Source organism: Ranitomeya variabilis, chromosome 2, assembly GCF_051348905.1.
Source record: "Ranitomeya variabilis isolate aRanVar5 chromosome 2, aRanVar5.hap1, whole genome shotgun sequence".
Lineage (NCBI taxonomy): Eukaryota > Metazoa > Chordata > Amphibia > Anura > Dendrobatidae > Ranitomeya > Ranitomeya variabilis.
The window spans coordinates 368,242,409-368,267,765 of NC_135233.1; the positions used below are offsets into that span (position 1 = coordinate 368,242,409).

The 25,357-nt window shown below is 43.4% G+C and overlaps 2 protein-coding genes across 2 annotated transcripts; one reads left to right on the plus strand and one right to left on the minus strand.

Annotated features, from left to right (window-relative positions):
• Window positions 1-3,265: 3,265 nt before the first annotated feature.
• LOC143806014 (synaptosomal-associated protein 25-like) lies at window positions 3,266-14,628 on the plus strand. Its single transcript, XM_077285901.1, has 8 exons — window positions 3,266-3,380; window positions 6,142-6,244; window positions 6,461-6,502; window positions 10,919-10,967; window positions 11,559-11,670; window positions 12,063-12,188; window positions 13,105-13,249; window positions 13,327-14,628. Exons 2-8 carry the CDS (start codon window positions 6,176-6,178, stop codon window positions 13,393-13,395), a joined length of 612 nt encoding a protein of 203 aa, XP_077142016.1. The 5' UTR covers window positions 3,266-3,380; window positions 6,142-6,175; the 3' UTR covers window positions 13,396-14,628.
• Window positions 14,629-18,077: 3,449 nt separating this feature from the next.
• Window positions 18,078-24,837, minus strand: LOC143809435 (cytochrome c oxidase subunit 7A1, mitochondrial-like). The gene is made up of 4 exons (XM_077292505.1): window positions 24,678-24,837; window positions 21,917-22,006; window positions 20,565-20,649; window positions 18,078-18,205 (listed from the first exon to the last, which is right to left on the minus strand). Exons 1-4 carry the CDS (start codon window positions 24,690-24,692, stop codon window positions 18,150-18,152), a joined length of 246 nt encoding a protein of 81 aa, XP_077148620.1. The 5' UTR covers window positions 24,693-24,837; the 3' UTR covers window positions 18,078-18,149.
• Window positions 24,838-25,357: the final 520 nt, after the last annotated feature.

Here is a 25,357-nt window from a genome sequence, read left to right on the forward strand (position 1 = left end):
TCTTCGCACACCGGAGAATACTTTCGCCTAGAGCTGTAGGGGGAAAGCTGGGCTAGTATTGTTTCCGACTATGGTTCCCGGTCGGATCCTTAATCTATATTTTCTCTGAAACTCCAGAGCAAAAATACACCTGGCTGTAATTTTGCATCCAGGCTCCGATTCATGCTGTCCGTGGGTTGTGCACCAAGAATCGACAGACAGATTCAAGTTAAAAATGTTTATGAAAAAAACAGAAAAAAATTATAATAAAATATATAAAAGTTTAAATTCGCACCACTTTTCCCAATAATAATCAAAAAAGTCATATTTGGCATTTTTATCCATAAAATTCAAATGTATAAATGTTTAAAATGAATTAATGAATTTCTGCTTTTCAGTCACTACGTTTTTCCACCTCCCAAAAAATGGCCACAAAAATTACTACTATTTTCACAATTTCTGTTTTTTTGTTTTTTTTAATACCCAATATAATAAAGTTAAACTACATGTTTGGTGTCGCCTTTATCGTACTGGTCTGTTGAGTGGTAAAAAAATGACTTGCCAATCTTCATAAATGAAACAAATGGTGGAATATAGTTTTTTTTAATTATTATTTATTTATTTTTTTTTACCCACAATTTCATCACTTTTCCATTCTAAAGTGAATGGTGTTATTCAAAATTACTTCTCGTTCTGTTAAAAACATAAATAAATAAAATATATTGCAATACTTCCATATTGCCCACACCGCGCGCACACACTGCACATATTAGACACGTGCAGCACACATTGTCTGTGATATTTGTAAAAGGTTAGCGAACCCATATTCAACCAATGGCCTAAACCATAGCGCCCCAATTCTGAAAAATAGGAAACGCACATACGTATTTGCCGCACACACAATTTGCTGCTTCAGTTTTTGGGTATCTAAGACACATCCCTATGACTGCCTACTCCTGTATGTGTACATAAAAATAATGCTTGTTACTGGAGTTTTTCTAGGGTACTCGGGTGACATGTTGGGGTCCCCGCGGCACCATGTTTCCATGTGTCCCCACATGGTGTGAAACTCCCAGTGACATAGCAGCACAGAATGATTCCCTCATAGTGCCCCCTCACACAGTATGATCACCTCAGTATTCTTACACAGTATTATGACCTCAGTATTCCCCTCACACAGTATGATGTCCGTATTCCCCTCACACAATATGATGACCTCAGTATTCCCCCTCACACAGTATGATGACCTCAGTAATCCCCCTCACACAGTATGATGACCTCAGTATTCCCCCTCACACAGTATGGTGACCTCAGTATTCCTTCTCACACAGTATGGTGACCTCAGTATTCCTTCTCACACAGTATGATAACCTCAGTATTTCCCTCACACAATATGATGACCTCAGTAATCCCCCTCACACAGTATGATAACCTCAGTATTTCCCTCACACAATATGATGACCTCAGTATTCCCCCTCACACAGTATGGTGACCTCAGTATTCCTTCTCACACAGTATGATAACCTCAGTATTTCCCTCACACAATATGATGACCTCAGTATTCCTCCTCACACAGTATGATGACCTCAGTATTCCTCCTCACACAGTATGATGACCTCAGTATTCCTCCTCACACAATATGATGACCTCAGTATTCTTCCTCACACAGTATGATGACCTCAGTATTTCCCCTCACACAGTATGATGACCTCAGTATTTCCCCTCACACAGTATGATGACCTCAGTATTCCCCTCGTACAGTATGATGACCTCAGTATTCCCCTCGCACAGTATGATGACCTCAGTATTCCTCCCACACACAGTATGATGACCTCAGTATTCCCCTCACACAGTATGATGACCTCAGTATTCCTCCCACACACAGTATGATGACCTCAGTATTCCCCTCACACAGTATGATGACCTCAGTATTCCCCTCGCACAGTATGATGACCTCAGTATTCCTCCCACACACAGTATGATGACCTCCGTATTCCCCTCACAGAGTATGATGACCTCAGTATTTTCCCTCACACAATATGATGTCAGTATCCCCCCCACACACAGTATGATGACCTCATAGTCTCCCAATGTAGGGTTTTTCCACTTCAACCTTACAGCACATGTGAATGGTGGAGCGGGGAGCTGACACTCCCTGCTCCACCGAGATACTCAACTGTATCTGCGTTCCAAAGACATGCTGCCTACCTTGCCCCCCCACCCCCACCCAAACCAGGGCTGACCCGCTGGATCCAGAATGGCTGGGGGGCCGCGGCCTAAGGCTACTTTCACGCTAGTCCGTCGGCCCGACGGACAGTGTGCAACGGGGGCAGCGGATGCAGTTTTACAACGCATCCGCTGCCCCATTGGGAGTTCCGGGGAGGAGGGGGCGGAGTTTCGGCCACACATGCGCGGTCGGAAATGGAGGACACGACGCACAAAAAAAGTTACATGTAACTTTTTTGTGCCGACGGTCCGCCAAAACACGACGCATCTGTCGCATGACTGATGCGACGTGTGGCCATACGTCACAATGCGTCGCTAATGCAAGCCTATGGAGAAAAAACGCATCCTGCGGGCAACTTTGCAGGATGCGTTTTTTCTCCCAAACGACGCATTGCGACGTACAGCAAGCGACGCTAGTGTGAAAGTAGCCTAACGTGAATGGTATAAAGAGAAGTTTATCTGGGGATGTTAGACGAGGATAATTCCAGAAACTGCCACACAGCAGCTGGCTTTATTATTGAGGAGCATGGTGGCCCGAGATTACTAGTCACAGACTGTACGTCCCCTTCATGGAAACTTACTGAGAGGAGGACGAGAATAAGCCATACATTTCTGTAGGAACAGTCCAAAAAAAAGAAAACATATACCCGCACTGCTGTCCTTTGTGATCACCTATCGGCGTGCTACAATACGCTGCACCAGCTCCTATACCTCCTACTCAATGCATGGGCATAAGGGGTGCTCAACCAAAAAGATATTTATAATTCAAAAACAAAATGAAAAAAAGTGGTCAGCACTCACCAAACCCGATGCTGTAAAATGTCTTTGTTTGGACATGGACAGGGAGAACATGGTGTTTTCTGTAGGAAAACTCTGCTCCTCTCAGCCAAAATATGATTTCTTCTAAATATAATCCCCCTCCGGCCCACCCCGGTGTACAAGATAACTAGCCATCATGTTCCGCTGTCATTGTCCTTTCCCGCCCTTTGCGGAGATAGCCGTTTCCATAGTGAAGTTACTAAGACGTCGCCATGGTAGCCAGCTGCGTTCTACAGGGTGAAAATTATTGGTTTGCAAGTTTCCTGTGGTTGCCAATCACAACGTATAGAAGCTGCCGCTGCTGCCAGCGGGGCACGGCGCCGTGCTCACAGCAAGACGACCGGTGCTGGCGACAGGTGAGGTGTCTGTTCTCTGTCACCATGTCCAAATGTTGTCACAAGACGGAAAAAGTCCCAAATTGCTGGTACTGCTGGATCTCTATTGTAACGGTACACGTTATGTCATCACTGTCATGTCACGATATGATGTCACAACATGATGTCACTGTATGTGTGCTCTATGTACTTCCATGTACCTCTAATGGCAGATTTCATCATCCTTTTACCCTCTCGATCCGGTGCCTCCCCTGCCCCCAATACCTTCATTACGTTCTTGCCCCTTTTTTGGACTGCTTTTTTTTTTTTTTTAAACTAATTATCAGATTCAATTGTTGCTCATTTTCTTTATTGGCAACTTGCAATCCAGTGTTGCCCCCCATCATCCACCTCCCCAAGGATAACTCATTCAATGTCTTACCTCACCACCATCATCTGCCCTGCTCTCCATGGATTTACTTCTCCCTTCCCAGCTGCCATGCTCTTCTCTACAGTTCTTCCTGACCCTTATTCGTAGGCTGAGTTTTATTCTGACGTTCACCAGAACAGTTCTGTAGCTAAAATGTGTTGTTGGCACCAACCACCACTCCAGCTGCCCAACCGCTCTGCTAGCGTCCTTATTTTCATGTGCTGTCACCTTCTCTACTATCCTAGTGCAGTGCTGTCCCCTTCTCTACTATCCCCCTAGTACTGTGCTGTCCCCCTTCTCTACTATCCTAGTACGGTGCTGTCCCCTTTTCTACTATCCTCCTAGTACAGTGCTGTCCCCTTCTCTACTATCCCCCTAGTACGGTGCTGTCCCCTTCTCTACTACCCTCCTAGTACAGTGCTGTCCCCTTCTCTACTATCCCCCTAGTACAGTGCTGTCCCCTTCTCTACTATCCTAGTGTAGTTCTGTCCCCTTTCTACTATCCCCCTAGTACGGTGCTGTCCCCTTCTCTACTATCCTCCTAGTGTAGTACTGTCCCCTTCTCTACTATCCTCCTAGTACGGTGCTGTCCCCTTCTCTACTATCCTCCTAGTACGGTGCTGTCCCCTTCTTTACTATCCCCCTAGTACGGTGCTGTCCCCTTCTTTACTATCCCCCTAGTGCAGTGCTGTCCCCTTCTCTACTATCCTAGTGCAGTGCTGTCCCCTTCTCTACTATCCCCCAGTACAGTGCTGTCCCCTTCTCTACTATCCTCCTAGTGTAGTACTGTCCCCTTCTCTACTATCCCCCTAGTACGGTGCTGTCCCCTTCTCTACTATCCCCCTAGTACGGTGCTGTCCCCTTCTCTACTATCCTCCTAGTACGGTGCTGTCCCCTTTTCTACTATCCTCCTAGTACAGTGATGTCCCCTTCTCTACTATCCCCCTAGTACGGTGCTGTCCCCTTCTCTACTACCCTCCTAGTACAGTGATGTCCCCTTCTCTACTATCCCCCTAGTACAGTGCTGTCCCCTTCTCTACTATCCTCCTAGTGTAGTACTGTCCCCTTTCTACTATCCCCCTAGTACGATGCTGTCCCCTTCTCTACTATCCTCCTAGTGTAGTACTGTCCCCTTCTTTACTATCCTCCTAGTACGGTGCTGTCCCCTTCTCTACTATCCTCCTAGTACGGTGCTGTCCCCTTCTTTACTATCCCCCTAGTACGGTGCTGTCCCCTTCTCTACTATCCTCCTAGTACGGTGCTGTCCCCTTCTCTACTATCCTCCTAGTACGGTGCTGTCCCCTTCTCTACTATCCTCCTAGTACGGTGCTGTCCCCTTCTCTACTATCCTCCTAGTACGGTGCTGTCCCCTTCTTTACTATCCCCCTAGTACGGTGCTGTCCCCTTCTCTACTATCCTCCTAGTACGGTGCTGTCCCCTTCTCTACTATCCCCCTAGTACGGTGCTGTCCCCTTCTCTACTATCCTCCTAGTACGGTGCTGTCCCCTTCTCTACTATCCTCCTAGTACGGTGCTGTCCCCTTCTCTACTATCCTCCTAGTACGGTGCTGTCCCCTTTACTATCCCCCTAGTGCAGTACTGTCCCCTTCTCTACTATCCCTCTAGTGCAGTACTGTCCCCTTCTCCACTATCCTCCTAGTGTAGTACTGTCCCCTTCTCTACTATCCCTCTAGTGCAGTACTGTCCCCTTCTCCACTATCCTCCTAGTGTAGTACTGTCCCCTTCTCTACTATCCACTTAGTGCAGTGCAGCTGCCTTTTTGACTTTCTCTCCAGTCAGCATACTCTGTTCCCTGGCATGCTTCTAGTCTAGTGATGATCCGTTATCCTCCTAGGCTGGGGCTTTTTCTCATCTTCCATACTTCTTCCCCAGGATTGCGCTATTCTCTACTATTTGACTGGTTCTTGTAGACCCTTTACCTCTTGTGCTCCTCTGTTGATTACATTATGTTCGGCCCCCTATCTCTATATCTCTCGCTCCCCATTTATCCTAACATTACAGGGGTCCCCTGCTTCCCTTCACTTGGCGGTTATGCTAAAATGCTTTCTTAACCTAAACACAACTAATGGACTGAAGACATCATCCCAGGTTACATCAATAAGGTTCAGCTGCAATACCAGACTCAACCTGTGGGCAGGAGTGGAGCCCTTTTTGGGGTAAAAAAAAACACAAAACAAAAAAGCATTTTTTTCCCTTTTGTAGATAACCTCCTTTAAATAACCCCCCACCTCAATAAAGGGAGATTTATCAAAAGTTAAAAATCCTTATCCATATCGTTAAATGTAGGTGGCCTGATGATGATGTGATTGATACTCAGGAACCATGATTGTATTCTACCTGCCCCTGTCTGTAGTGATCCGCACTTCTCCGGGCTGCGAACCCATAAGATGGAGAATAAGGGCCGATGTGATAATGAATTACAGCTGAAGAGGCGCGTGGACCAGGTGACCGATGAGGTGAGCGGGTCACAGATCACACCTGTCTGTATGGAGGAGCCGGCGCCCCGGACAGTCTCCAGATAGCAATACACGGGTAGATGGGGGAGCAGGGTGTCTGCTTGGAACGTGCCTGTGTTCATGGTCCTCTCTAGTCAGGACTAACGTGATCGTAGGATCTGTTGGAGATCCATTATGCAGGTGACCGTGTTATCACCCCTCTACTCTCTCTTGTAGTCTCTGGACATTACCCGCCGCATGGTGCAACTGGTGGAAGAGGTGAGAGAACGAAAAACAAACATTTGATGCCACATTTATGCTATTTCTGTTCATTTGTTTGTGGTCACTTTATTTTCCTAAAATTCTGAAACAAAATAGTAATAATATTGTGTATATACTGTAGAGTAGGTACAGATAGTGCTGCATCCTTTTCTCTCTTTGTAAATGATTTAGGTACAGATAGTGCTGCCTCCCTGTCTCTCTGTAAATTATGTAGGTGCAGTTAGTGCTGCCTAGCTGTCTTTCCTTGTTAATGATGTAGGTACAAATAGTGCTGCCTCCCTGGAAATGATGTAGGTACAGATAGTGCTGCCTCCATGTCTCTCCCTGTAAATGATATAGATACAGATAGTTCTGTATTTCTTTCTAAATTATGTAGAAACAGATAATACTGCCTCCCTGTCTCTCCCTGTAAATAATATCGGTACAAATAGTGCTGCCTCCATAATCTCTCCCTGTAAATGATGGAAGTACAGATAGTGCTGCCTCCATGTCTCTCCTTGTAAATAATGTAGGTACAGATAGTGCTGTCTCACCGTGTACATTATGTAGTTACAGATAGTGCTGCCTCGCTGTCTCCCTGTAAATGATGTACAGTGCCTTGCAAATGTATTGGCATTTTTCGCGTTTTGCTGTGTCACAACTTGGAATTTCACTGTGTTTTTTTGAGGCTTTGCATCAGTTCATGTGAAGAACATACCGACAACTGTGAACATTTGGTTTTCATTTTATTGTGAAGCAAACAACAAATAGGACAAAATAACTGGAAACTTCAGTGTGCATAACTATTCACCCTCCTAAAGTCAGTACTTTGTAGAGCCTCCTCTTGCGGCAATTACAGCTGCAAGTCGCTTTGGATAAGTCTCTATGAGCTTTCCACATCTGGCCACTGGGATTTTTGCTCATTCCTCAAAGCAAAACTGCTCCAGCTCCTTCAAGTTAGAAGGTTTCCTCTGGTGAACAGTAGTGATGAGCGAGCGTGCTGGGATAAGGTGTTATCTGAGCATGCTCGTGTGCTAACCGAGTGACTTCAGTGTGCTCGGAAAATGTGTTCGAGTTCCTGCGGCTGTTCGACAACCGTAATACATGCAGAGATTTCCTGTTTGGTAGTGCAGAATCAAAGCTTTTCTGTACTATTAAAAAAGTGTTAAAAACTCTGCTTCATTTCTGCACCAAAATCGCATCAAATAAGTGGGAAAACGCATAAAAGGAACTCCGCAAACACGCAATAATCAGAGAAGATTGTTATTGCATTGTGTAGGGAGGACACCTGCAGAAAAAAGCAGCCGAAATAATTCAGAATTTACGCTACATGTGAACACGGCCTCAGCATTACAGTTTTATTACATTTTTTATGGGTTTAATAGAGAAATATCAACCCTGCCATTTTTTAATGTAATTTCCCGATTCCCATAAATAATCCTATCGCTGTGTTGTGTGGGTCATTACGATTACAGGGACACCAAAATATGTCCGCGTTATTTGCTGACTTGGGATGTCTATTATTAAAAAAAAAAAAAGCATTGAAAATTACACTATTTTTTTCATTATGAAGTGTTTTCATTTATTTTTTCAGTAATTTTATAGGCTGAAAAAAGCTACTATTCTCTAGAATACTAATACATATAAATCCACTGTTGTGTACAATGTATGTCTCAGTATAATCTGCCTGTGGAGTCAGAGCCTGCAATAAAGATCAATTACACAAAATTCACCTCATGACATCATCAGAGCTTGTGGCTCAGTAGCTCAGGCTCCTGCCTGTAATGTTGACTTTGTGGGTTCAAGAGCTGGGGAGACTTACCAAAATAGAGAAAATTAAATTTTTGAATTTGCTGCTTATTATTTTTACTACACTGCAAAAAAAATAAAGGGAACACTAAAATCCCACATCCTAGATATTACTGAAATATTCCAGTTGCAAATCTCTATTCATTACATAGTGGAATGCATACAAAACATAAAAATGATCAATGTAAATAATAATTAATATCCCATGGAGGTCTGGAGTTGGAATGATGCTCAAAATCAATGTGGAAAATCAAATTGCAGGCTGATCCAACGTCAGTGGAAATGCCTCAAGACAAGGAAATGATGCTCAGTAGTGTGTGTGGCCTCCATGTGCCTGTATGACCTCCCTACAACGCCTCGTCATGCTCTTGATGAGGAGGCGGATGGTCTCCTGAGGGATCTCCTCCCAGACCTGGACTAAAGCATCCACCAACTCCTGGACATTCTGTGGTGCAATGTGACGTTGGTTGATGGAACGAGACATGATGTCCCAGATGTATTCAATCGGATTCAGGTCTGGGGAACGGGCGGGCCAGTCCATAGCTTTAATGCCTTCATCTTGCAGGAACTGCTGACTCACTCCAGCCACATGAGGTCTGGCATTGTCCTGAATTAGGAGGAACCCAGGACCAACTGCACCAGCATATGGTCTCACAAGGGGTCTGAGGAGCTCATCTCGGTACCTAATGGCAGTCAGGCTACCTCTGTCGCGCACATAGAGGGCTGTGTGGCCCTCCAAAGAAATGCCACCCCACACCATTACTGACCCACTGCCAAACCGGTCATGCTGAAGGATGTTGCAGGCAGCAGATCGCTCTCCACTGCGTCTCCAGACTCTGTCATGTCTGTCACATGTGCTCAGTGTGAACCTGCTCTAATCTGTGAAGATCACAGGGGCCAATGTCGAATCTGCCAATCTTGATGTTCCGTGGCAAATGCCAATCGTTCTGCACTGTGTTGGGCTGTAAGCACAGCACCCACTTGTGGACTTTGGGCCCTCATAACACCTTCATGGAATCTGTTTCTGAAAGTTTGAGCAGACACATGGATGTCAGTGGCCTGCTGAAGGTCATTTTGAAGGGCTCTGGCACTGCTCCTCCTGTTCCTCCTTGCACAAAGGCTGAGGTAGCGGTCTTGCTGCTAGGTTGTTGCCCTCCTACGGCCCCCTTCACGTCTCCTGGTGTCATGTCCTGTCTCCTGGTATCTGCTCCATGTTCTGGACACTGTGCTGACAGACACAGCTACCCTTTTTGCCACAGCTCGCATTGATGAGCCATCCTGGATGAGCTGCACTACATGAGCAACTTCTGTGGGTTGTAGAGTCCGTCTCTTGCTACTGTACAGTGCCTCTAGGGGTGAGAGCAATGACAAAATGCAAAAGTGATGAAAACAACAGCCAAAAAGGATGAGAACAGAGAAATGGTCTGTGGTCACCGCCTGCAGAACCACTCCTTTTATAGGGGTTGTCTTCTTAATTGCCTGTAATTTCTCCCAGTTGTCTGTTCCATTTGCACAACAGCAGGATAAATTGATTCACAATCAGTGTTACTTTATGCCTGGACAGTTTGATTTCACAGAAGTGTGATTGACTTAGAGTTACATTGTGTTGTTTAAGTGTTCCAACGTTCCTTTCATTTTTTTTTAGCAATGTACTTTTATAGGAACAAAAAAATATTTTTCTTCACCTCAGTATACAGGGGCAATAGAAATACATTTTTATGTATGCAGTGTATCTCTATGGACATGTATAACCTGCTTCTTTGTTCACTGCAATAGAGGTCCAAATTCTGCTATCTATATCATTATAAGCTGGGGCTCGTTGGTTGAGCTGCTGTTTGCGAACATGGAGATTGAGACCGAACACAGGAGGGAGAAGCAGTGAATATATAATTTAATTTATGCACTAAACAGAGAGAATCGGAATCCAGGACAGTTGGGAGCTATGGGAAGGTACAGATAGTGCTGTCTCTCCCTGTAAGCGATGTACATGGATAAGTACAGATAGTGCTGCCTCCTTGTCTCTCCCTGTAAATGATATAGTTATAGATAGTGCTGCCTCCCTGTCTTTCCTTGGAAATTATGTAGATACAGATAGTGCTGCCTCACCGTCTCTCCCTGTAAATGATGTAGGTACAAATAATGCTGGCTTATCCTCTCCTTGTAAATGATATAGGTACAGGTTGTGTTGCCTCCTTGTCTCTCTTACAGATAGTGCTGCCTCCCTGTGTTTCCCTTTATTGATGTAGGTAGAGGTAAATGATGTAGGTACAGATAGTGTTGCCTCCCTATAAATGATGTACGTACAGATATTGCTGCCTCACCGTCTCTCCCTGTAAATTATGTAGGTATAGGTTGTGTTGACTCCTTGTCTCTCTCACAGATAATGTGGCCTCCCTGTGTTTCCCTTTATTGATATATAGAGTTTGTGCTGCTTCCTTGTCTCTCCGTGTAAATGATGTAGGTACAGATAGTGCTGTCTCCCTGTCTCTCTCACATTTAGTACTGCCTCCCTGTTTTTATCCTGTAAAATATGTTAGTACAAGATAGTACATAGATAATAAATTATAGAGTTAAACAAGTAACCTTTATATATTTTTCTTTGCCCATCATTCTATTATGGGACAGAGTAAGGATGCTGGGATAAGGACTCTGGTGATGCTGGATGAGCAAGGAGGTAAGGCTGACTACAGTCAATGGTTCATTTTAATTTACTCAGTGTCTTATAAACCCCCTCACTCTATTCTCCATCCCAATCTATGGCTCTTCTATAACTTCCAATATTGAGGAGCACAGAAAAGTAACAACCAAAGTTTTCCCAAAGTTCCTGTACAACTGTCAGCTGGTAAAACATGTTACCCTACAGTGACCTCCAGTGGTGAAAACATTGATTGCACCTGCTGGTATATGTTACTCTACAATGTCCTCTGGTGGTGAAAATATAGATTGCACCCAACTAGTATAACGTGTTACCCTACAGTGGCCTCTAGTGGTGAAAACATTGATTACACCTACTAGTATAACATGTTACTCTACAGTGTCCTCTAGTGGTGGAAATTTAGATTGCACCTACTGTTCGATTTGAAACAGATGCAGCAGAGCTGAACTTGTTTCTTGGCATAATACTTAATGAGATCATGATGTTCAGTCTCCACCATTGCACTTAGCTGTATCTACGTCCCAAATATGCAGATACAGATCAACCCGGGATATGCTCCAAAAACCTGGGACAGTTGACTAAATCTATTTTTTTATTTTATGCATTCAGAGCAGCTGGAGCGGATTGACAAAGGTTTGAACCAAATCAATCAGGATATGAGAGAAGCAGAAAAGAACCTAACGGATATGAGTAAATGCTGCAGCCTGTGCTCCTGCGACAGGTAAGTGCCCCTATCTGGTACTTGCTCGTTTCTTATGGGGCTGATATTCTGCAACAGATTCTGTAAAGTTGGTTATTCAATGTAGAGCTCTAGACCTTCCTCCTGACCCTCAATGTGCACACGCACCCTCAGATCGCTGAGCGTGCATGTATTCTGGAAGGGTAGGATGGTGTAAGCCGCTGTCTGCCCCTCTGGTGAAAGTTTATCTGATTAGACATGTTCCAATCCAACAGCCAATTACGGGACACCCCATACATAGTAGATGTTCGGCCTTTGCGGCCAGAATTGGTGACCTTCTGAGTCATAACCAAACCCAAAAACAAAGAAACTGTTAAAAAGGGATGAAGTATTGCTAATGATGGTCCCAGACAGTTACGTTTCCGATTCCTCAGGTTGACGAGCAGCACAACGTCCAGATCCGCTTGGGCTAAATCTAACGACGACGTTGTCTCTGCTCAGCCTTCCCGCGTTGCTGATGAAAGAGAAAGGATGATGATGAGCGGAAGTTACATCCGGAGGTAAAGTTTGAGAATACTTCTCTATCAGTCGCTGTACAAGCTCACTTCTTCACCGCTGCCACCATTAGTCTACGTTCACCCATTTATTATCTATTTAATATGGACCATTCATGATTCTGAGGACCCAGGTCATAAACTTCAGCTCCAAGTGATCTACAATTGGGTTTTCCCTGCACAGCCTCATGCTACACTGTAATATTGTGACATAACCTGGGCCAACAATAGAATCTTCAGGTGCTCAAGACCTCTGTCACTGGAAGACCCCAAAAATCCACAATCTCATGTCAAAGAACCTTAGGTGGACACTTCCTTTTGGTGACGTCTCCGGTTTGGAGTCTTTGCCTTAGGCCTCCTTTACACGACCACTTTTTAAGGACCCATATATGAACACATGCACACCTATTGTATTGTATGGCGGTGTGCACATGTCAGACATGTCCCTATTGTTTCCCGGCAGCACTAAGCAAGCGCGCGCCGCACATGTGCAAACTGATGACACACAGATGACATTTGTCTGACACATTCTGGAATGAAATGCTCCGTCAGCCGGGAAAAAAAGCAGTAAAGTTAGCACTGTTCCCAGGCGCCGGGTGCTGACTATCACTGTCATCTTCTTTGCATGGTTAGTTATAGTCAGTGCTTTAAATAAATAATTATACCCCTATATTTTAAAACCAGCACAGATAAAGCAGACAGCTATATTATCAGCCTGGGATGGTCCATGGTTAATGACCCAGCCTGCAGCTGCCCCACAATTGACACATCACATTAGATGCCCCAATTCTGGCACTTTACCCAGTTTATCCCAATGCCCAGGTGCAGAGGCAATCGGGGTAATATATCAGCTTCCTTCCATTTTTTTTTCTTTCTATTTCTGGAGAAACTTTTCAACCTTCCGATTTTTTTTTTACTGTAGGATAACAAGAGATTCTCGAGAAGATGAAATGGAGGAAAACCTAAATCAAGTTGGAAGCATTCTGGGAAATCTCCGTAGCATGGCGCTGGATGTTGGAAATGAAATCGATACGCAGAACAGACAAGTTGACAAAATCGTGGAAAAGGTGAGATAGAGACAGCTGGGTGGGTCAAGGGCCTTTAGTTTTGGGAACTTCTAAAAAATATGTTATTTCCTTTAAAGGTTGCAGTGAATCAAGATCGAATACAGGATGCGAATACTAAGGCTAAGAAGATTCTGAAGAGCGTGTGATCCGTTATGTGGCTTCTATGTGGGACCATCTGCTAGAGAATCCTGGAGTGTCTTTATGGCGCCATCCTGTAGAAACATCTTGGGTCATGGCCCCATGATGTTGGAAACCTTTGGTTCTATGGAAAGTTGAGGCTTACACTAAAACATCTTGCCTTCTGTATAGTAACATATTTGCCCCATTTTAACGTTATCCTGGTACAATAATTGGGTAAAGTGGATAATCGTCCAGAAGTTAGTGGTCAGTCATGCATTGGGTTCCTAGCACCATTAGACCTGCTGTGATCTATGAATCCGAGAGGTGGTCTGTATATTCTCCTGTGAATTTGTTTCAGACAGATTTGCTTAAATCGGCCAACAGATTCGATTCGGTCTGAATCTAAAGTGTCCCGAGAGGACATTTATTATGCTCGAAGGTCTCTCAATACCCCAATACACAGAAGGAGGGAGGAATTAAAAATAACAAAAGATTATACACATCTGTCCTCACCCGGTTCTCTGCTCGCTTCCTCCGATCTTTGGATCTTCTGGCGCTTACTAGACCTGAAGGAGTCACCTGGAGAACAATGCATGTCTATGATTTGCTTTGCCTCATGGTGCACCTGATCACAAGAACTAGTCCGTATCGGAATATCCAAGAGCTGGAGGGGGACCAGAAGGGAAGCTGCGGCAGCAGAACAGGTGAGGGGCAAGCCTAAGACATGTGAGCATAACCCTTTATGGTTTATTAACCTCTTTCTGACCCTCAAAAGACTCCATCAAAAAAATGACAGCTGCCTACCACTTTGTCTGATTCGTACAAATCGAATCCCAAAAATTTCAGATTCTGGCAAATTCGGAAATTTTCAGGAAATTTGTAACACACTTAATTTGTTATGAATCAATTTGCTCACCTCTAATGCTGACTGTGGATCGGACATCTCTAGTTTTGGTTGCCTTTAGCTTGTCTTCTCTCTGGCCCAAACCTTGAGGTCATTGTTGATATTGTGGCCCGGCGCCATCTTGGTTCTAGTCTGAACTATTCACTTTATTGCTTGTGCCCTGTGGGTGTATGTGATTTACTTATGTGTAGACAGGGGGTGCACATACTTTTATGGCATCATAGTGATCACGTACCAGAGTTTGTGGTATTTTTTGTCTATTGAAAAATAAACTGGTGACGTTGTACAGTTTTCGCCATGGTATTAATTTCTGTCACAATCTGTATACTAAAAATAAAGCTTTCATAGGCCCCCTCGTAGGTGTCCATTTTGCCGTTCTTGATGTGGAGACGCCTCCCTCTTCTATTTGCAGTGGGAAACCAAGCCGCGCCTATAGTATGCATCGGGCATTAATATTAATGGCTGTATATTATTACGTCTTATGACCCGGTGTGCTGGCTGTGCCTCAGTCAGTTATTGTTGGGCAGTCCGACTCTTTTTGGTTATCTGGATCATTTGGCTCTGCTCACCAAAAAGAACCATCCTTTTTTTTGATCCCAAATGGATAAATGCACTATACGGATGCAGTGGACCCATATAGTTAAAGGGAACCTGTCACCACGTTTTTGGAAGATGGGATAAAAATAGCGTTAAATAGGGGCAGAGGTGGGCGTTACATTAGTGTGTGTGTTATGCGTTTATTACCCACCTAAGTTGCCGAAATAACTTTGCAAAGTCTCCGTTTTCGCCTGTCAATCAGGCTGGTCAGGTCACATGGGCGTGGTGTCTTCACCCAGATTTGGCGTAGTTTTCCGTTGGTGGCGTAGTGGTGTGCGCATGCCCAAAGTCCGGAATCCTCTTCCAGGGGATTTAAAATAGCGCGGTGTTCGTTATTGCATTGGTGATCGGTGGGCGCGGCCATCTTCCTTTGGCCGCGCGTGCGCAGAAGCGGCGCTCTGCTGGCCGCGGCTTCAGGAAAATGGCCGCGGGAAGCCGCGCGTGCGCAGATGGATATCGCGGCGGCCATTTTCCTGAAGCCGCGGCCAGCAGAGCGCCGCTTCTGCGCACGCGCGGCCAAAGGAAGATGGCCGCGCCCACCGATCACCAATGCAATAACGAACACCGCGCTATTTTAAATCCCCTGGAAGAGGATTCCGGACTTTGGGCATGCGCACACCACTACGCCACCAACGGAAAACTACGCCAAATCTGGGGGAAGACAACGCCCATGCGACCTGACCAGCCTGATTGACAGGCGAAAACGGAGACTTTGCAAAGTTATTTCGGCAACTTAGGTGGGTAATAAACGCATAACACACACACTAATGTAACGCCCACCTCTGCCCCTATTTAACGCTATTTTTATCCCATCTTCCAAAAACGTGGTGACAGGTTCCCTTTAAGATGGCAGTAACACAGGTGCAAGAATACCGATAAGGCAACCGCTCATAGCCTACCAAATCATGGAGGGGGCGGTTGCTTGGTATATTGATGCACGATAAAGACTTGTATGTGGCGCTGTTCACACTATGGCAATGCCCAGCTTCCAGGTTAACAGCCTAGTAGTTACACCCTTCTATTAGCTCAGGCGGGCTGCCCAGCGCTATCAAAATGCATCCCATGTGAATAGACACCACAGTTTACAAGACAAAATGGGCCCAACTGCACCCTGGGAAAAATTGCAAAAAAGACAATTACGGTATATGTGAGGTATTAGTTAATATTTTGGCCTAAATACGTAAGCTCGTAACCCACGTCACGGGTCCTTACGCTTTTGAGTCCTAAATCTAAACAGCTCCATGATTTGGTAGGCTGTGAGCGGTTGCCTCATCGGTATTCTTGCACCTATGTTACTGCCATCTTAACTATACGGGTCCACTGCATCCGGATAGTGCATTTGGTTGGAGGCCTGGGCAGGTAAGGATCTCTGCCTTTTTGCTGTATTTTTGTATTTTTGGAGGATTTTCAAGTCCTATTTTTGTGCTATTGCGGTTTAGATCCCAAATGGATCCCTATTGAATATGTGTTCTCTCGATGGTCCGATGAGGTTGAAACCTTTCTAATCAGCATCTGAACAGGGTCATTTTACCTCAAGTGAGAGCCATTCATAATCTGCCAGTGGCTCTTCCTGGGGATTGTTCACAAAAGGGATCCTACTCTATGTGCCGGATTGGTCGCGAATAACCCATCACCTGCTCCCCCTTCTTCCAATCTCTTTTTAGCATTTAAGTCTCCTTCTTTTCTTAATTATCATTTTTATTTTTTTCTGTGATGAAATGGTTGATGGTATAGTTGGACAAAACAATTTCCGATGCCTTGGTCCTCCGTGGCAGCTGGACCAGAGCAGTCGTCACTTCTGCACCTGACACTCTCCACTGGCATCCTGGGCGCTTCTTGGGCTTACTAGACCCTGCAATGTCATGTCGTCACCTGAAGACCAGTCAATATGCCATATGCAAAATCTTAAAATTGTGGTGCCGAGTAAGAGCAAAAGGCGCCGAGGGTGTCGTGTGCAGAAATTAAATCTTTCGTTGTCCGGCTGCCACAGAGGACCAAGACAACGTGAACCTTCTTGCTCAATTCTCGTTGACGGGTCTGTTTGAAATAGAAGAAAATCGAATACAGTTTTCAAATATAATCGGGATGTTATAAAAGTATCCGGGCCCTCAAGCCTCTCACCATAAATATTAGATTGGTGAGAACGCCATGTCCACTACAAAAAACTGATTGGCAACGGTACCGAGAATTGGACCACCACCGACCTAATATTGATCTCCTATCTAAAGGACAGGCCACCAGTTATCGGACAACACTTTATTACTCTGGATTTGAGGGACTCATCACATTTCCTTTGCAGGTTCTGTTCTGGGTTGCAACAAACGGAGGGATCCTGAATTCTTCCCGAACATTGGCCCAAAAGTGTAGTGTGCAGTGGGCCATCAGCCCTTGGAAAATATTGTAATATCCCAAAGGGTTGGCCACTTCCTTGACCCTTGACTGACTAACAAGTCCTAACAGTCTTAAAGAGTAACTCACTTTAATTTTTATTTCATAAATCAATAGTAGATATGAAAATAAGGAACTTTGTAATATTTCTTATCAGAGAAATCTGATTTTTTTCTCCTCCTGGACTGATCTTTCATTCTCAATTCATGGGTCAAATCTGGATTCAGCGAAGACACATTTTCCAATTACTGAGATAGAAGATGACAGTTGGTGCTTGTAAAATCCTACAGAGGGAGGAGGAGCCGGAGGCCGGCCATCATTCTACTGGAAGTTCCACAGAACTATACGAGCTCCAACTGTCTTCTCTTGACTCTGTATTTGCTGAAGACACATTTTAGCTGTCATTTGAGAATTTTGAGAGGGTAACATCAGTCCAGAAGGAGAAAGAAGCAGATTTCGCTGATAAGATATATTACAAAGTTGCTTAATTTCATGTGTACTATTGATTTATGGAATAAAAATTTAAATGATGGTTAGTCTTTAAACCAGAAACCATTGTCTTGCTTTGAGAATGACTGAGACATTCTCTTTCTTAAGAAAGTAGGTTTGCAGCTCGTTGACCACCACTGGTGTCACCGATTGACCTGCCATGATGGTCTGACATTAGAAAACCCTGTAACTTCTGTTATTTGGTAGAAATGATAAGGCGGGGGGGATTCAATATCTTTGTAGATGTGTCAGTCCTGGGTAATGTCCATTTTTCTGATTTTGTAGAATAAATAAGGAATTATCTTACATCGACGACAGTGACAAATGGTGAACACGTTACAGCTTTTAATGAAACATAATTGTCTATCCGGCTCTCAAATGTTGCAGAAGTTCTCGTCATAGTCACTTCTTGTGCGGTAAAGATGCCATGACAATATTACCGAAGGCCAGGAGGCTCCCTGCAATACAGAGGGGATTATTGGTACACTGCAACCATCACATAATATGTCATGAGATTGAGGAGTGTTCGACGCTGGTTCATGCGCCATTCTTCCTAGCTCGAGTTTAACCCGTTGCGTTGCATATTCCACACAAACGTTTTGCCTTGTGGTGGAAAGAAAGTGACCTCATAATTACCTTCTAGCCATAACTCAGGAGGCATTAAAGAGAAAGGCCTTTTATGTTGATGTAATTTTTTTACATTAATGATTTTTTTTCATTCTTGTAATTTTTATATTGGCCATTATGCCTACTATTACACTGAGGAGGTGAGCTGGGACATCACCTATTGTGAATGGTGGATCCTGTGTTACCTACTGTATATAGAGGTGTTATCAGTCATTGTACAGGAGGAGGAGGTGAGCTGTGACATCACCTATTGTGAATGGTGGATCCTGTGTTATCTACTGTATATGGAGGTGTTATCAGTCATTATACAGGAGGAGGAGGTGAGCTGTGACATCACCTATTGTGAATGGTGGATCATGTGTTATCTACTGTATATGGAGGTGTTATCAGTCATTGTACAGGAGGAGGAGGTGAGCTGTGACATCACCTATTGTGATTGGTGGATCCTGTGTTATCTACTGTATATAGAGGTGTTATCAGTCATTGTACAGGAGGAGGAGGTGAGCTGTGACATCACCTATTGTGAATGGTGGATCCTGTGTTATCTACTGTATATGGAGGTGTTATCAGTCATTGTACAGGAGGAGGAGAGCTGTGACATCACCTATTGTGTATGGTGGATCCTGTGTTATGTACTGTATATAGAGGTGTTATCAGTCATTGTACAGGAGGAGGAGGTGAGGAGTGATGTCACCTATTGTGAATGGTGGATCCTGTGTTATCTACTGTATATAGAGGTGTTATCAGTCATTGTACAGGAGGAGGAGGTGAGCTGTGACATCACCTATTGTGAATGGTGGATCCTGTGTTATCTACTGTATATAGAGGTGTTATCAGTCATTGTACAGGAGGAGGAGGTGAGCTGTGACATCAGCTATTGTGAATGGTGGATCCTGTGTTATCTACTGTATATAGAGGTGTTATCAGTCATTGTACAGGAGGAGGAGGTGAGCTGTGACATCACCTATTGTGAATGGTGGATCCTGTGTTATCTACTGTATATAGAGGTGTTATCAGTCACTGTACAGTAGGAGGAGGTGAGCTGTGATATCATCTATTGTGAATGGTGGATCCTGTGTTATCTACTGTATATAGAGGTGTTATCTGTCTTTGTTCAGGAGGAGTAGGTGAGCTGTGACATCACCTATTGTGAATGGTGGATCCTGCGTTATCTACTGTATATAGAGGTGTTATCAGTCATTGTACAGGAGGAGGAAGTGAGCTGGGACATCACTTATTGTGAATGGTGGATTTTGTGTTATCTACTGTATATAGAGGTGTTATCAGTCATTGTACAGGAGGAGGAGGTGAGCTGTGACATCACCTATTGTGAATGGTGGATCCTGTGTTATTTACTGTATATAGAGGTGTTATCAGTCATTATACAGGAGGAGGAGGTGAGCTGTGACATCACCTATTGTGAATGGTGGATCCTGTGTTATCTACTGTATATAGAGGTGTTATCAGTCATTGTACAGGAGGAGGAGGTGAGCTGTGACATCACGTATTGTATATGGTGGATCCTGTGCAATCTACTATATGTAGAGGTGTTATCAGTCATTGTACAGGAGGAGGAGGTGAGCTGTGACATCACCTATTGTGAATGGTGGATCCTGTGTTCTCTACTGTATATAGAGGTTTTATCAGTCATTGTGCAATCATTTATTTTTCATAAATAAAATCACAATTTAGGTGGAAAACTAACAATAAATCAGTCTTTATATATCCAAAAGTATTTGGACACCTGACCATCACAGCAATGTGGGCCTGATGACATCTTATATCAAGACGTAGGGCAGTGTTTCTCAACTCCAGTCCTCAAGACCCAACAACAGGTCATGTTTTCAGTATTTCCTTAGTATTGCATAGGCGATGGAATTAATGCTTGAGCAGGTGATGAAATTATCACCTGTGTAATACTAAGGAAATCCTGAAAACATGACCTGTTGTGGGGTCTTGAGGACTAGAGTTGAGAAAAACTGACGAAGGGGATTAATATGGAGTTGGATTCCCTTTAGTCATCACTATTCATTGAAGACATTCCCCAAAATTTTGGCGAATGTCTGTGGGAATTTGTGCCCAATTAGTCATCAAATCTATGAGATTATAATCAAATAAATTGTATATTTGTGCAGTGGCTGCTAAATTCCATTTCGGCCACGGTCGTTAGTCATTGCTTATATATTATACCTGCAATGGTGATGCCCATTGTGATTCGGTAGAGGATGAGGTCTCCTGAGCCTCCTTTCAGGTGAACCGGCAAGTCATTGTCAGCCTAGAAAAGGCAAGGAAATCATTAATTGTACACTGTGTATTGGAAATGTAAAGTAATCAACAGAGACAGACAGAGTTATCTACTTGGTGGGATCATTTGTGTCTATTTAGTGGAATCATCACAATTTACTTAGTAACATCACCTCTGTGTACTTAATGACATCTCAATCTACTTGGAGGAATCATGTCAATCTACTTAAAGCCATCATCTCTGTTTCCTTGGTGGAATCATCTCAGAAGTATCATCTCTGCCTAGTTTGTGGAAACATATTGATATGTCTTGGTAGCATCATCTCTTAGTGTAATAATATAGATCTACTATGTGGCATAATCTCTATACCTTGGGGCATCATATCTGTGCTGGTGGTATCTTCTCTGCCTACTTAGAGTAATCAACTGGTCAACTAGGTGTAATCTAGATCTACTAGGTGACATCATCTCCTCTTATTTGATGGTATCATCTCTCACTCTCTTGGTGGAATCATCTTGAGCTAGTTGGTGGTATCTCCTATGCCTGCTTAGTGTAGCTCAACCTGCTGTAATCTAGATCTAGTAGGTGTCATAATCTCTCTACCTAGGGCCATCATATCTGTGTTGGTGGTATCTTCTCTGCCTACTTAGAGTAATCATCTGGTCAACTTGGTACAATCTAGATCTACTATGTGGCATAATCTCCCCCTATTTGGTGGTATTTTGTACCATTATCTATGCCTGTTTGGCGCATCATGTCAAACTTGGTGGAATAATCTAGATCTACTGGGTGGCATCATCTCTATATTCTTGGTGTAATCACTTCCATCTATTTGGTGACATCAATTCTGTCTCCCTAATGGTCTTGGAATAATCTCAAGCAAGTCAGTGGCATCCTCTCTGTCTATTTTGGTGGCATTGTCTTTGTTTAAAGTGAAGAATCAGTTTCCCATCTTGTCTCATTTAGGCTAGAACGCAAATGTGAAAGAGTTCTACAACCTAATCTTAGCTGAAATCAATTGAGATCATCAAAGATTTAAGGGTAGGGTGTAGCTGTAACCAAACACATGGGTGAAATGCTGCTCTGTTATGACAGTCCCTTTGGGTTTCAAATAAATTCTTATAAAATTGTTAAGAAAAAAAAACTGTAGGCCATTAACAAATAAACAATCAATTCACACTCAATTTTCTAGCGATCGGTTTGAAAGCTGCTTTGCCCAGTGACTGTGACCCTTGGTCATTAATGACTTTGTATTGTACAATATTTAATAAAAACTGAGCTGTTGAAGGAACAATACCTGGAATATTTTCTGTTTCTCTGGGACGCGGTTTTGCATCTGTGCACGACTAGATGTGGTGAAGGCTCGTGAGATCCTCTGTCCCAAAACCTGTAGAGGGTTCAAAAAGTTCTATCAGAGTTCCTACGGATCATCACAAGTCATGAGTTACAAACACTAAGTCCAGACACTTGTGGAGGCCCTCAGTATACAGTCTTCATGTAACTGCTATTTGGTGATATGTTACTTCTACACTCACCGGCCACTTTATTAGGTACACCTGTCCAACTTCTTGTTAACACTTAATTTCTAATCAGCCAATCACATGGCGGCAACTCAGTGCATTTAGGCATGTAGACATGGTCAAGACAATCTCCTGCAGTTCAAACCGAGCATCAGTATGGGGAAGAAAGGTGATTTGAGTGCCTTTGAACGTGGCATGGTTGTTGGTGCCAGAAGGGCTGGTCTGAGTATTTCAGAAACTGCTGATCTACTGGGATTTTCACGCACAACCATCTCTAGGGTTTACAGAGAATGGTCCGAAAAAGAAAAAAAATCCAGTGAGCGGCAGTTCTGTGGGCGGAAATGCCTTGTTGATGCCAGAGGTCAGAGGAGAATGGGCAGACTGGTTCGAGCTGATAGAAAGGCAACAGTGACTCAAATCGCCACCCGTTACAACCAAGGTAGGCCTAAGAGCATCTCTGAACGCACAGTGCGTCGAACTTTGAGGCAGATAGGCTACAGCAGCAGAAGACCACACCGGGTACCACTCCTTTCAGCTAAGAACAGGAAACTGAGGCTACAATTTGTACAAGCTCATCGAAATTGGACAGTAGAAGATTGGAAAAACGTTGCTTGGTCTGATGAGTCTCGATTTCTGCTGCGACATTCGGATGGTAGGGTCAGAATTTGGCGTAAACAACATGAAAGCATGGATCCATCCTGCCTTGTATGGAGCATCTTTGGGATGTGCAGCCGACAAATCTGCGGCAACTGTGTGATGCCATCATGTCAATATGGACCAAAATCTCTGAGGAATGCTTCCAGCACCTTGTTGAATCTATGCCACGAAGAATTGAGGCAGTTCTGAAGGCAAAAGGGGGTCCAACCCGTTACTAGCATGGTGTACCTAATAAAGTGGCCGGTGAGTGTATATTGAAGTATGATCACTTGTAGTTAAAGGTCCAAAGGTCCAAAGCCTGAGGATGCACTACAGAGAAATTCTGAAGCTAACATGTCTCCTGATTCCCTTCAGGTGTTTGGTTTTGTTATTGAGGCTTTGTATGGATTTTAATCAGAAAATACTACAATACATGACTTTGTTGTTTTGAATGACACCTTTCGCTTTATCTTATAATGTACTGAAAAACAGGAAGAAAAATCTAAGTGCGTGGAAATGTGTGCGCACCACAAAAAAGGCAATTTTTCATTCTTTAAGTTTATTTGTTTATTTTACAGGTTACCGTAGATCGTTTTATAGTTTGATAGATAGGACCTTTGCGGACACCAAATTATTATTTGTTTCTATCAACATTTCATTAAATTTGATTATTTTTAAATATAGGTCAGTCAAATTTTTATGCATTTTTTATAAACTTATTTCTGTATTTTTTTGTCTTCCTAGGGGACTTGAAATTGCGATTATGATATTGCTTATACTAAATACTATAGAATGGCAGTAAATATTGAAAATGATGGTCACCTACCAAGGCCTGAAGGCCAGCCAATGGTTTGGCTTTACCACAATGGGGTCAATGGAGGCCTTATTCACTCTTGCATTTGTACCTTTTTTGTTTAGTTTTCAGTGTTTTTGTTTATTTTTCATTTCTGCCTAATTCTTCTCTTTAAAAGTCGAATTTATATGCATTTGTCAGTTTTTTTATGTTTAATGATGTGGTTGGGGTTTGTGGCTTTCAGATTTTTGTAACTGATATTTTCAGCTTTTTGAAAAATCACAACTATTTTAATGCAAATTTTTGTACAAATTTTGACAAATTTTAGTTTAATATATGATGTTTCATGGTAATAAGTTGCAAGATAGGTTAAAGAAGCACTGCTACCGGAGAGAGCAGCGGTAGGTGAGTATATTCCTACACTTATACTACATTACATGCACATATACACACATCGAATAAAAAAAAATGCTTCTTTAAAGACAAAAAATAAAAAAACATTTTTGATTTTGTGCAAAATTCAAGAAAACTGAGTTAAGTGCCCCCCCCCCTTGCAAACTTTTATAACTTTCTGCCCCTTTGCGAAGACCTCATCACTTTTCTAAAAAACAAACAAACAAACAGGCAGGGCTTATCAGAAGGTTGTGTGATCAACCGTCCACAACAATTTTTCTATGATGTACGTGCGGACAGCCCGGAGATGCGGCCCGTTTATGAAGAGGTGTGCTCCGGGGGGGGGGATTTTGGTTTGGGACTTAGTCCATGAAAAGTTTGGATAAATTTTCCCCATTTGTAGGTATGCTAAGAAAAACGGGGAGGAAAACATAAGTTACATATCTGCGGTGGATTTTCTCAAGGGTTATTGTATGGAAAATCCACAGCATAATATGGTACCAGCTAAAGTAGATGGAATGCAAATCTGCGAGAAATCCGTAAGAAAATCCGCAGTGAGGTCCTCATGTATGAAGTGGATTTTACTATGGAAAAGCTGGCGAAAAGTCTGCAGCAAGTCTGCTCCGAGTGCATTTAGACTATTAGAGGATGGTACGAGGGTTAATAGAACTTTTGGGTAACTTCTAGAAGTCACATTAAGGGAGATTTCCACCTACCAAGTAATTCCTCATGGTGCCGACAGTCGCCCTGATCTGTGCTTCACTCGTCCTTTCTGGGTCATCTGACAAGGACGCGCACAGATGATCTTCCCTGCCAGAAATAGACGAAGCAGGGCAGCCAAAAATGTCTGCATGTTACATTCTGCGACCGTGACGCTGGAGAGGGGGGAGTACCAGGAGGGGAGGGATCGTGGGGAACAAATAAAACCCTTGGACTGAGAAAGTTACGGAAAAGTTTTAGGCTCTACTATTGCACCTGACGTGACGTCGCCCCATCCCCGCAGGCCACAACGAAGGATATTCAGATTCTTCATGGCGTGCGATTTAACGCCTTTGTAACCAGCTTAATTTACGCCTTCAGGTTCTTAACAAAACGTCATCAACAATCGTGATGTTTTCTATTTCAAGACCCCCGCCCCCAAAAAATCTGTCCTTTGTCTGAAGTTCCAGCTGTTTTTTTTCCACTCCATTTACAATTTCTCTTGTTTTTTTTTTAATGATGCTCCAAATTTAGCATACACTGTGTGTTTGCATACATATGAAAAAAAAAGGAAAGAAATCCTCAGAATATGGGAAGGTGAAAAATACATACAAAAAAAAACATACAACAAAATACTCCCGATATAGAGCGTAGTAGTACATCCTATGTTGGGTCCCCATGTCAGAAAATGGCAACA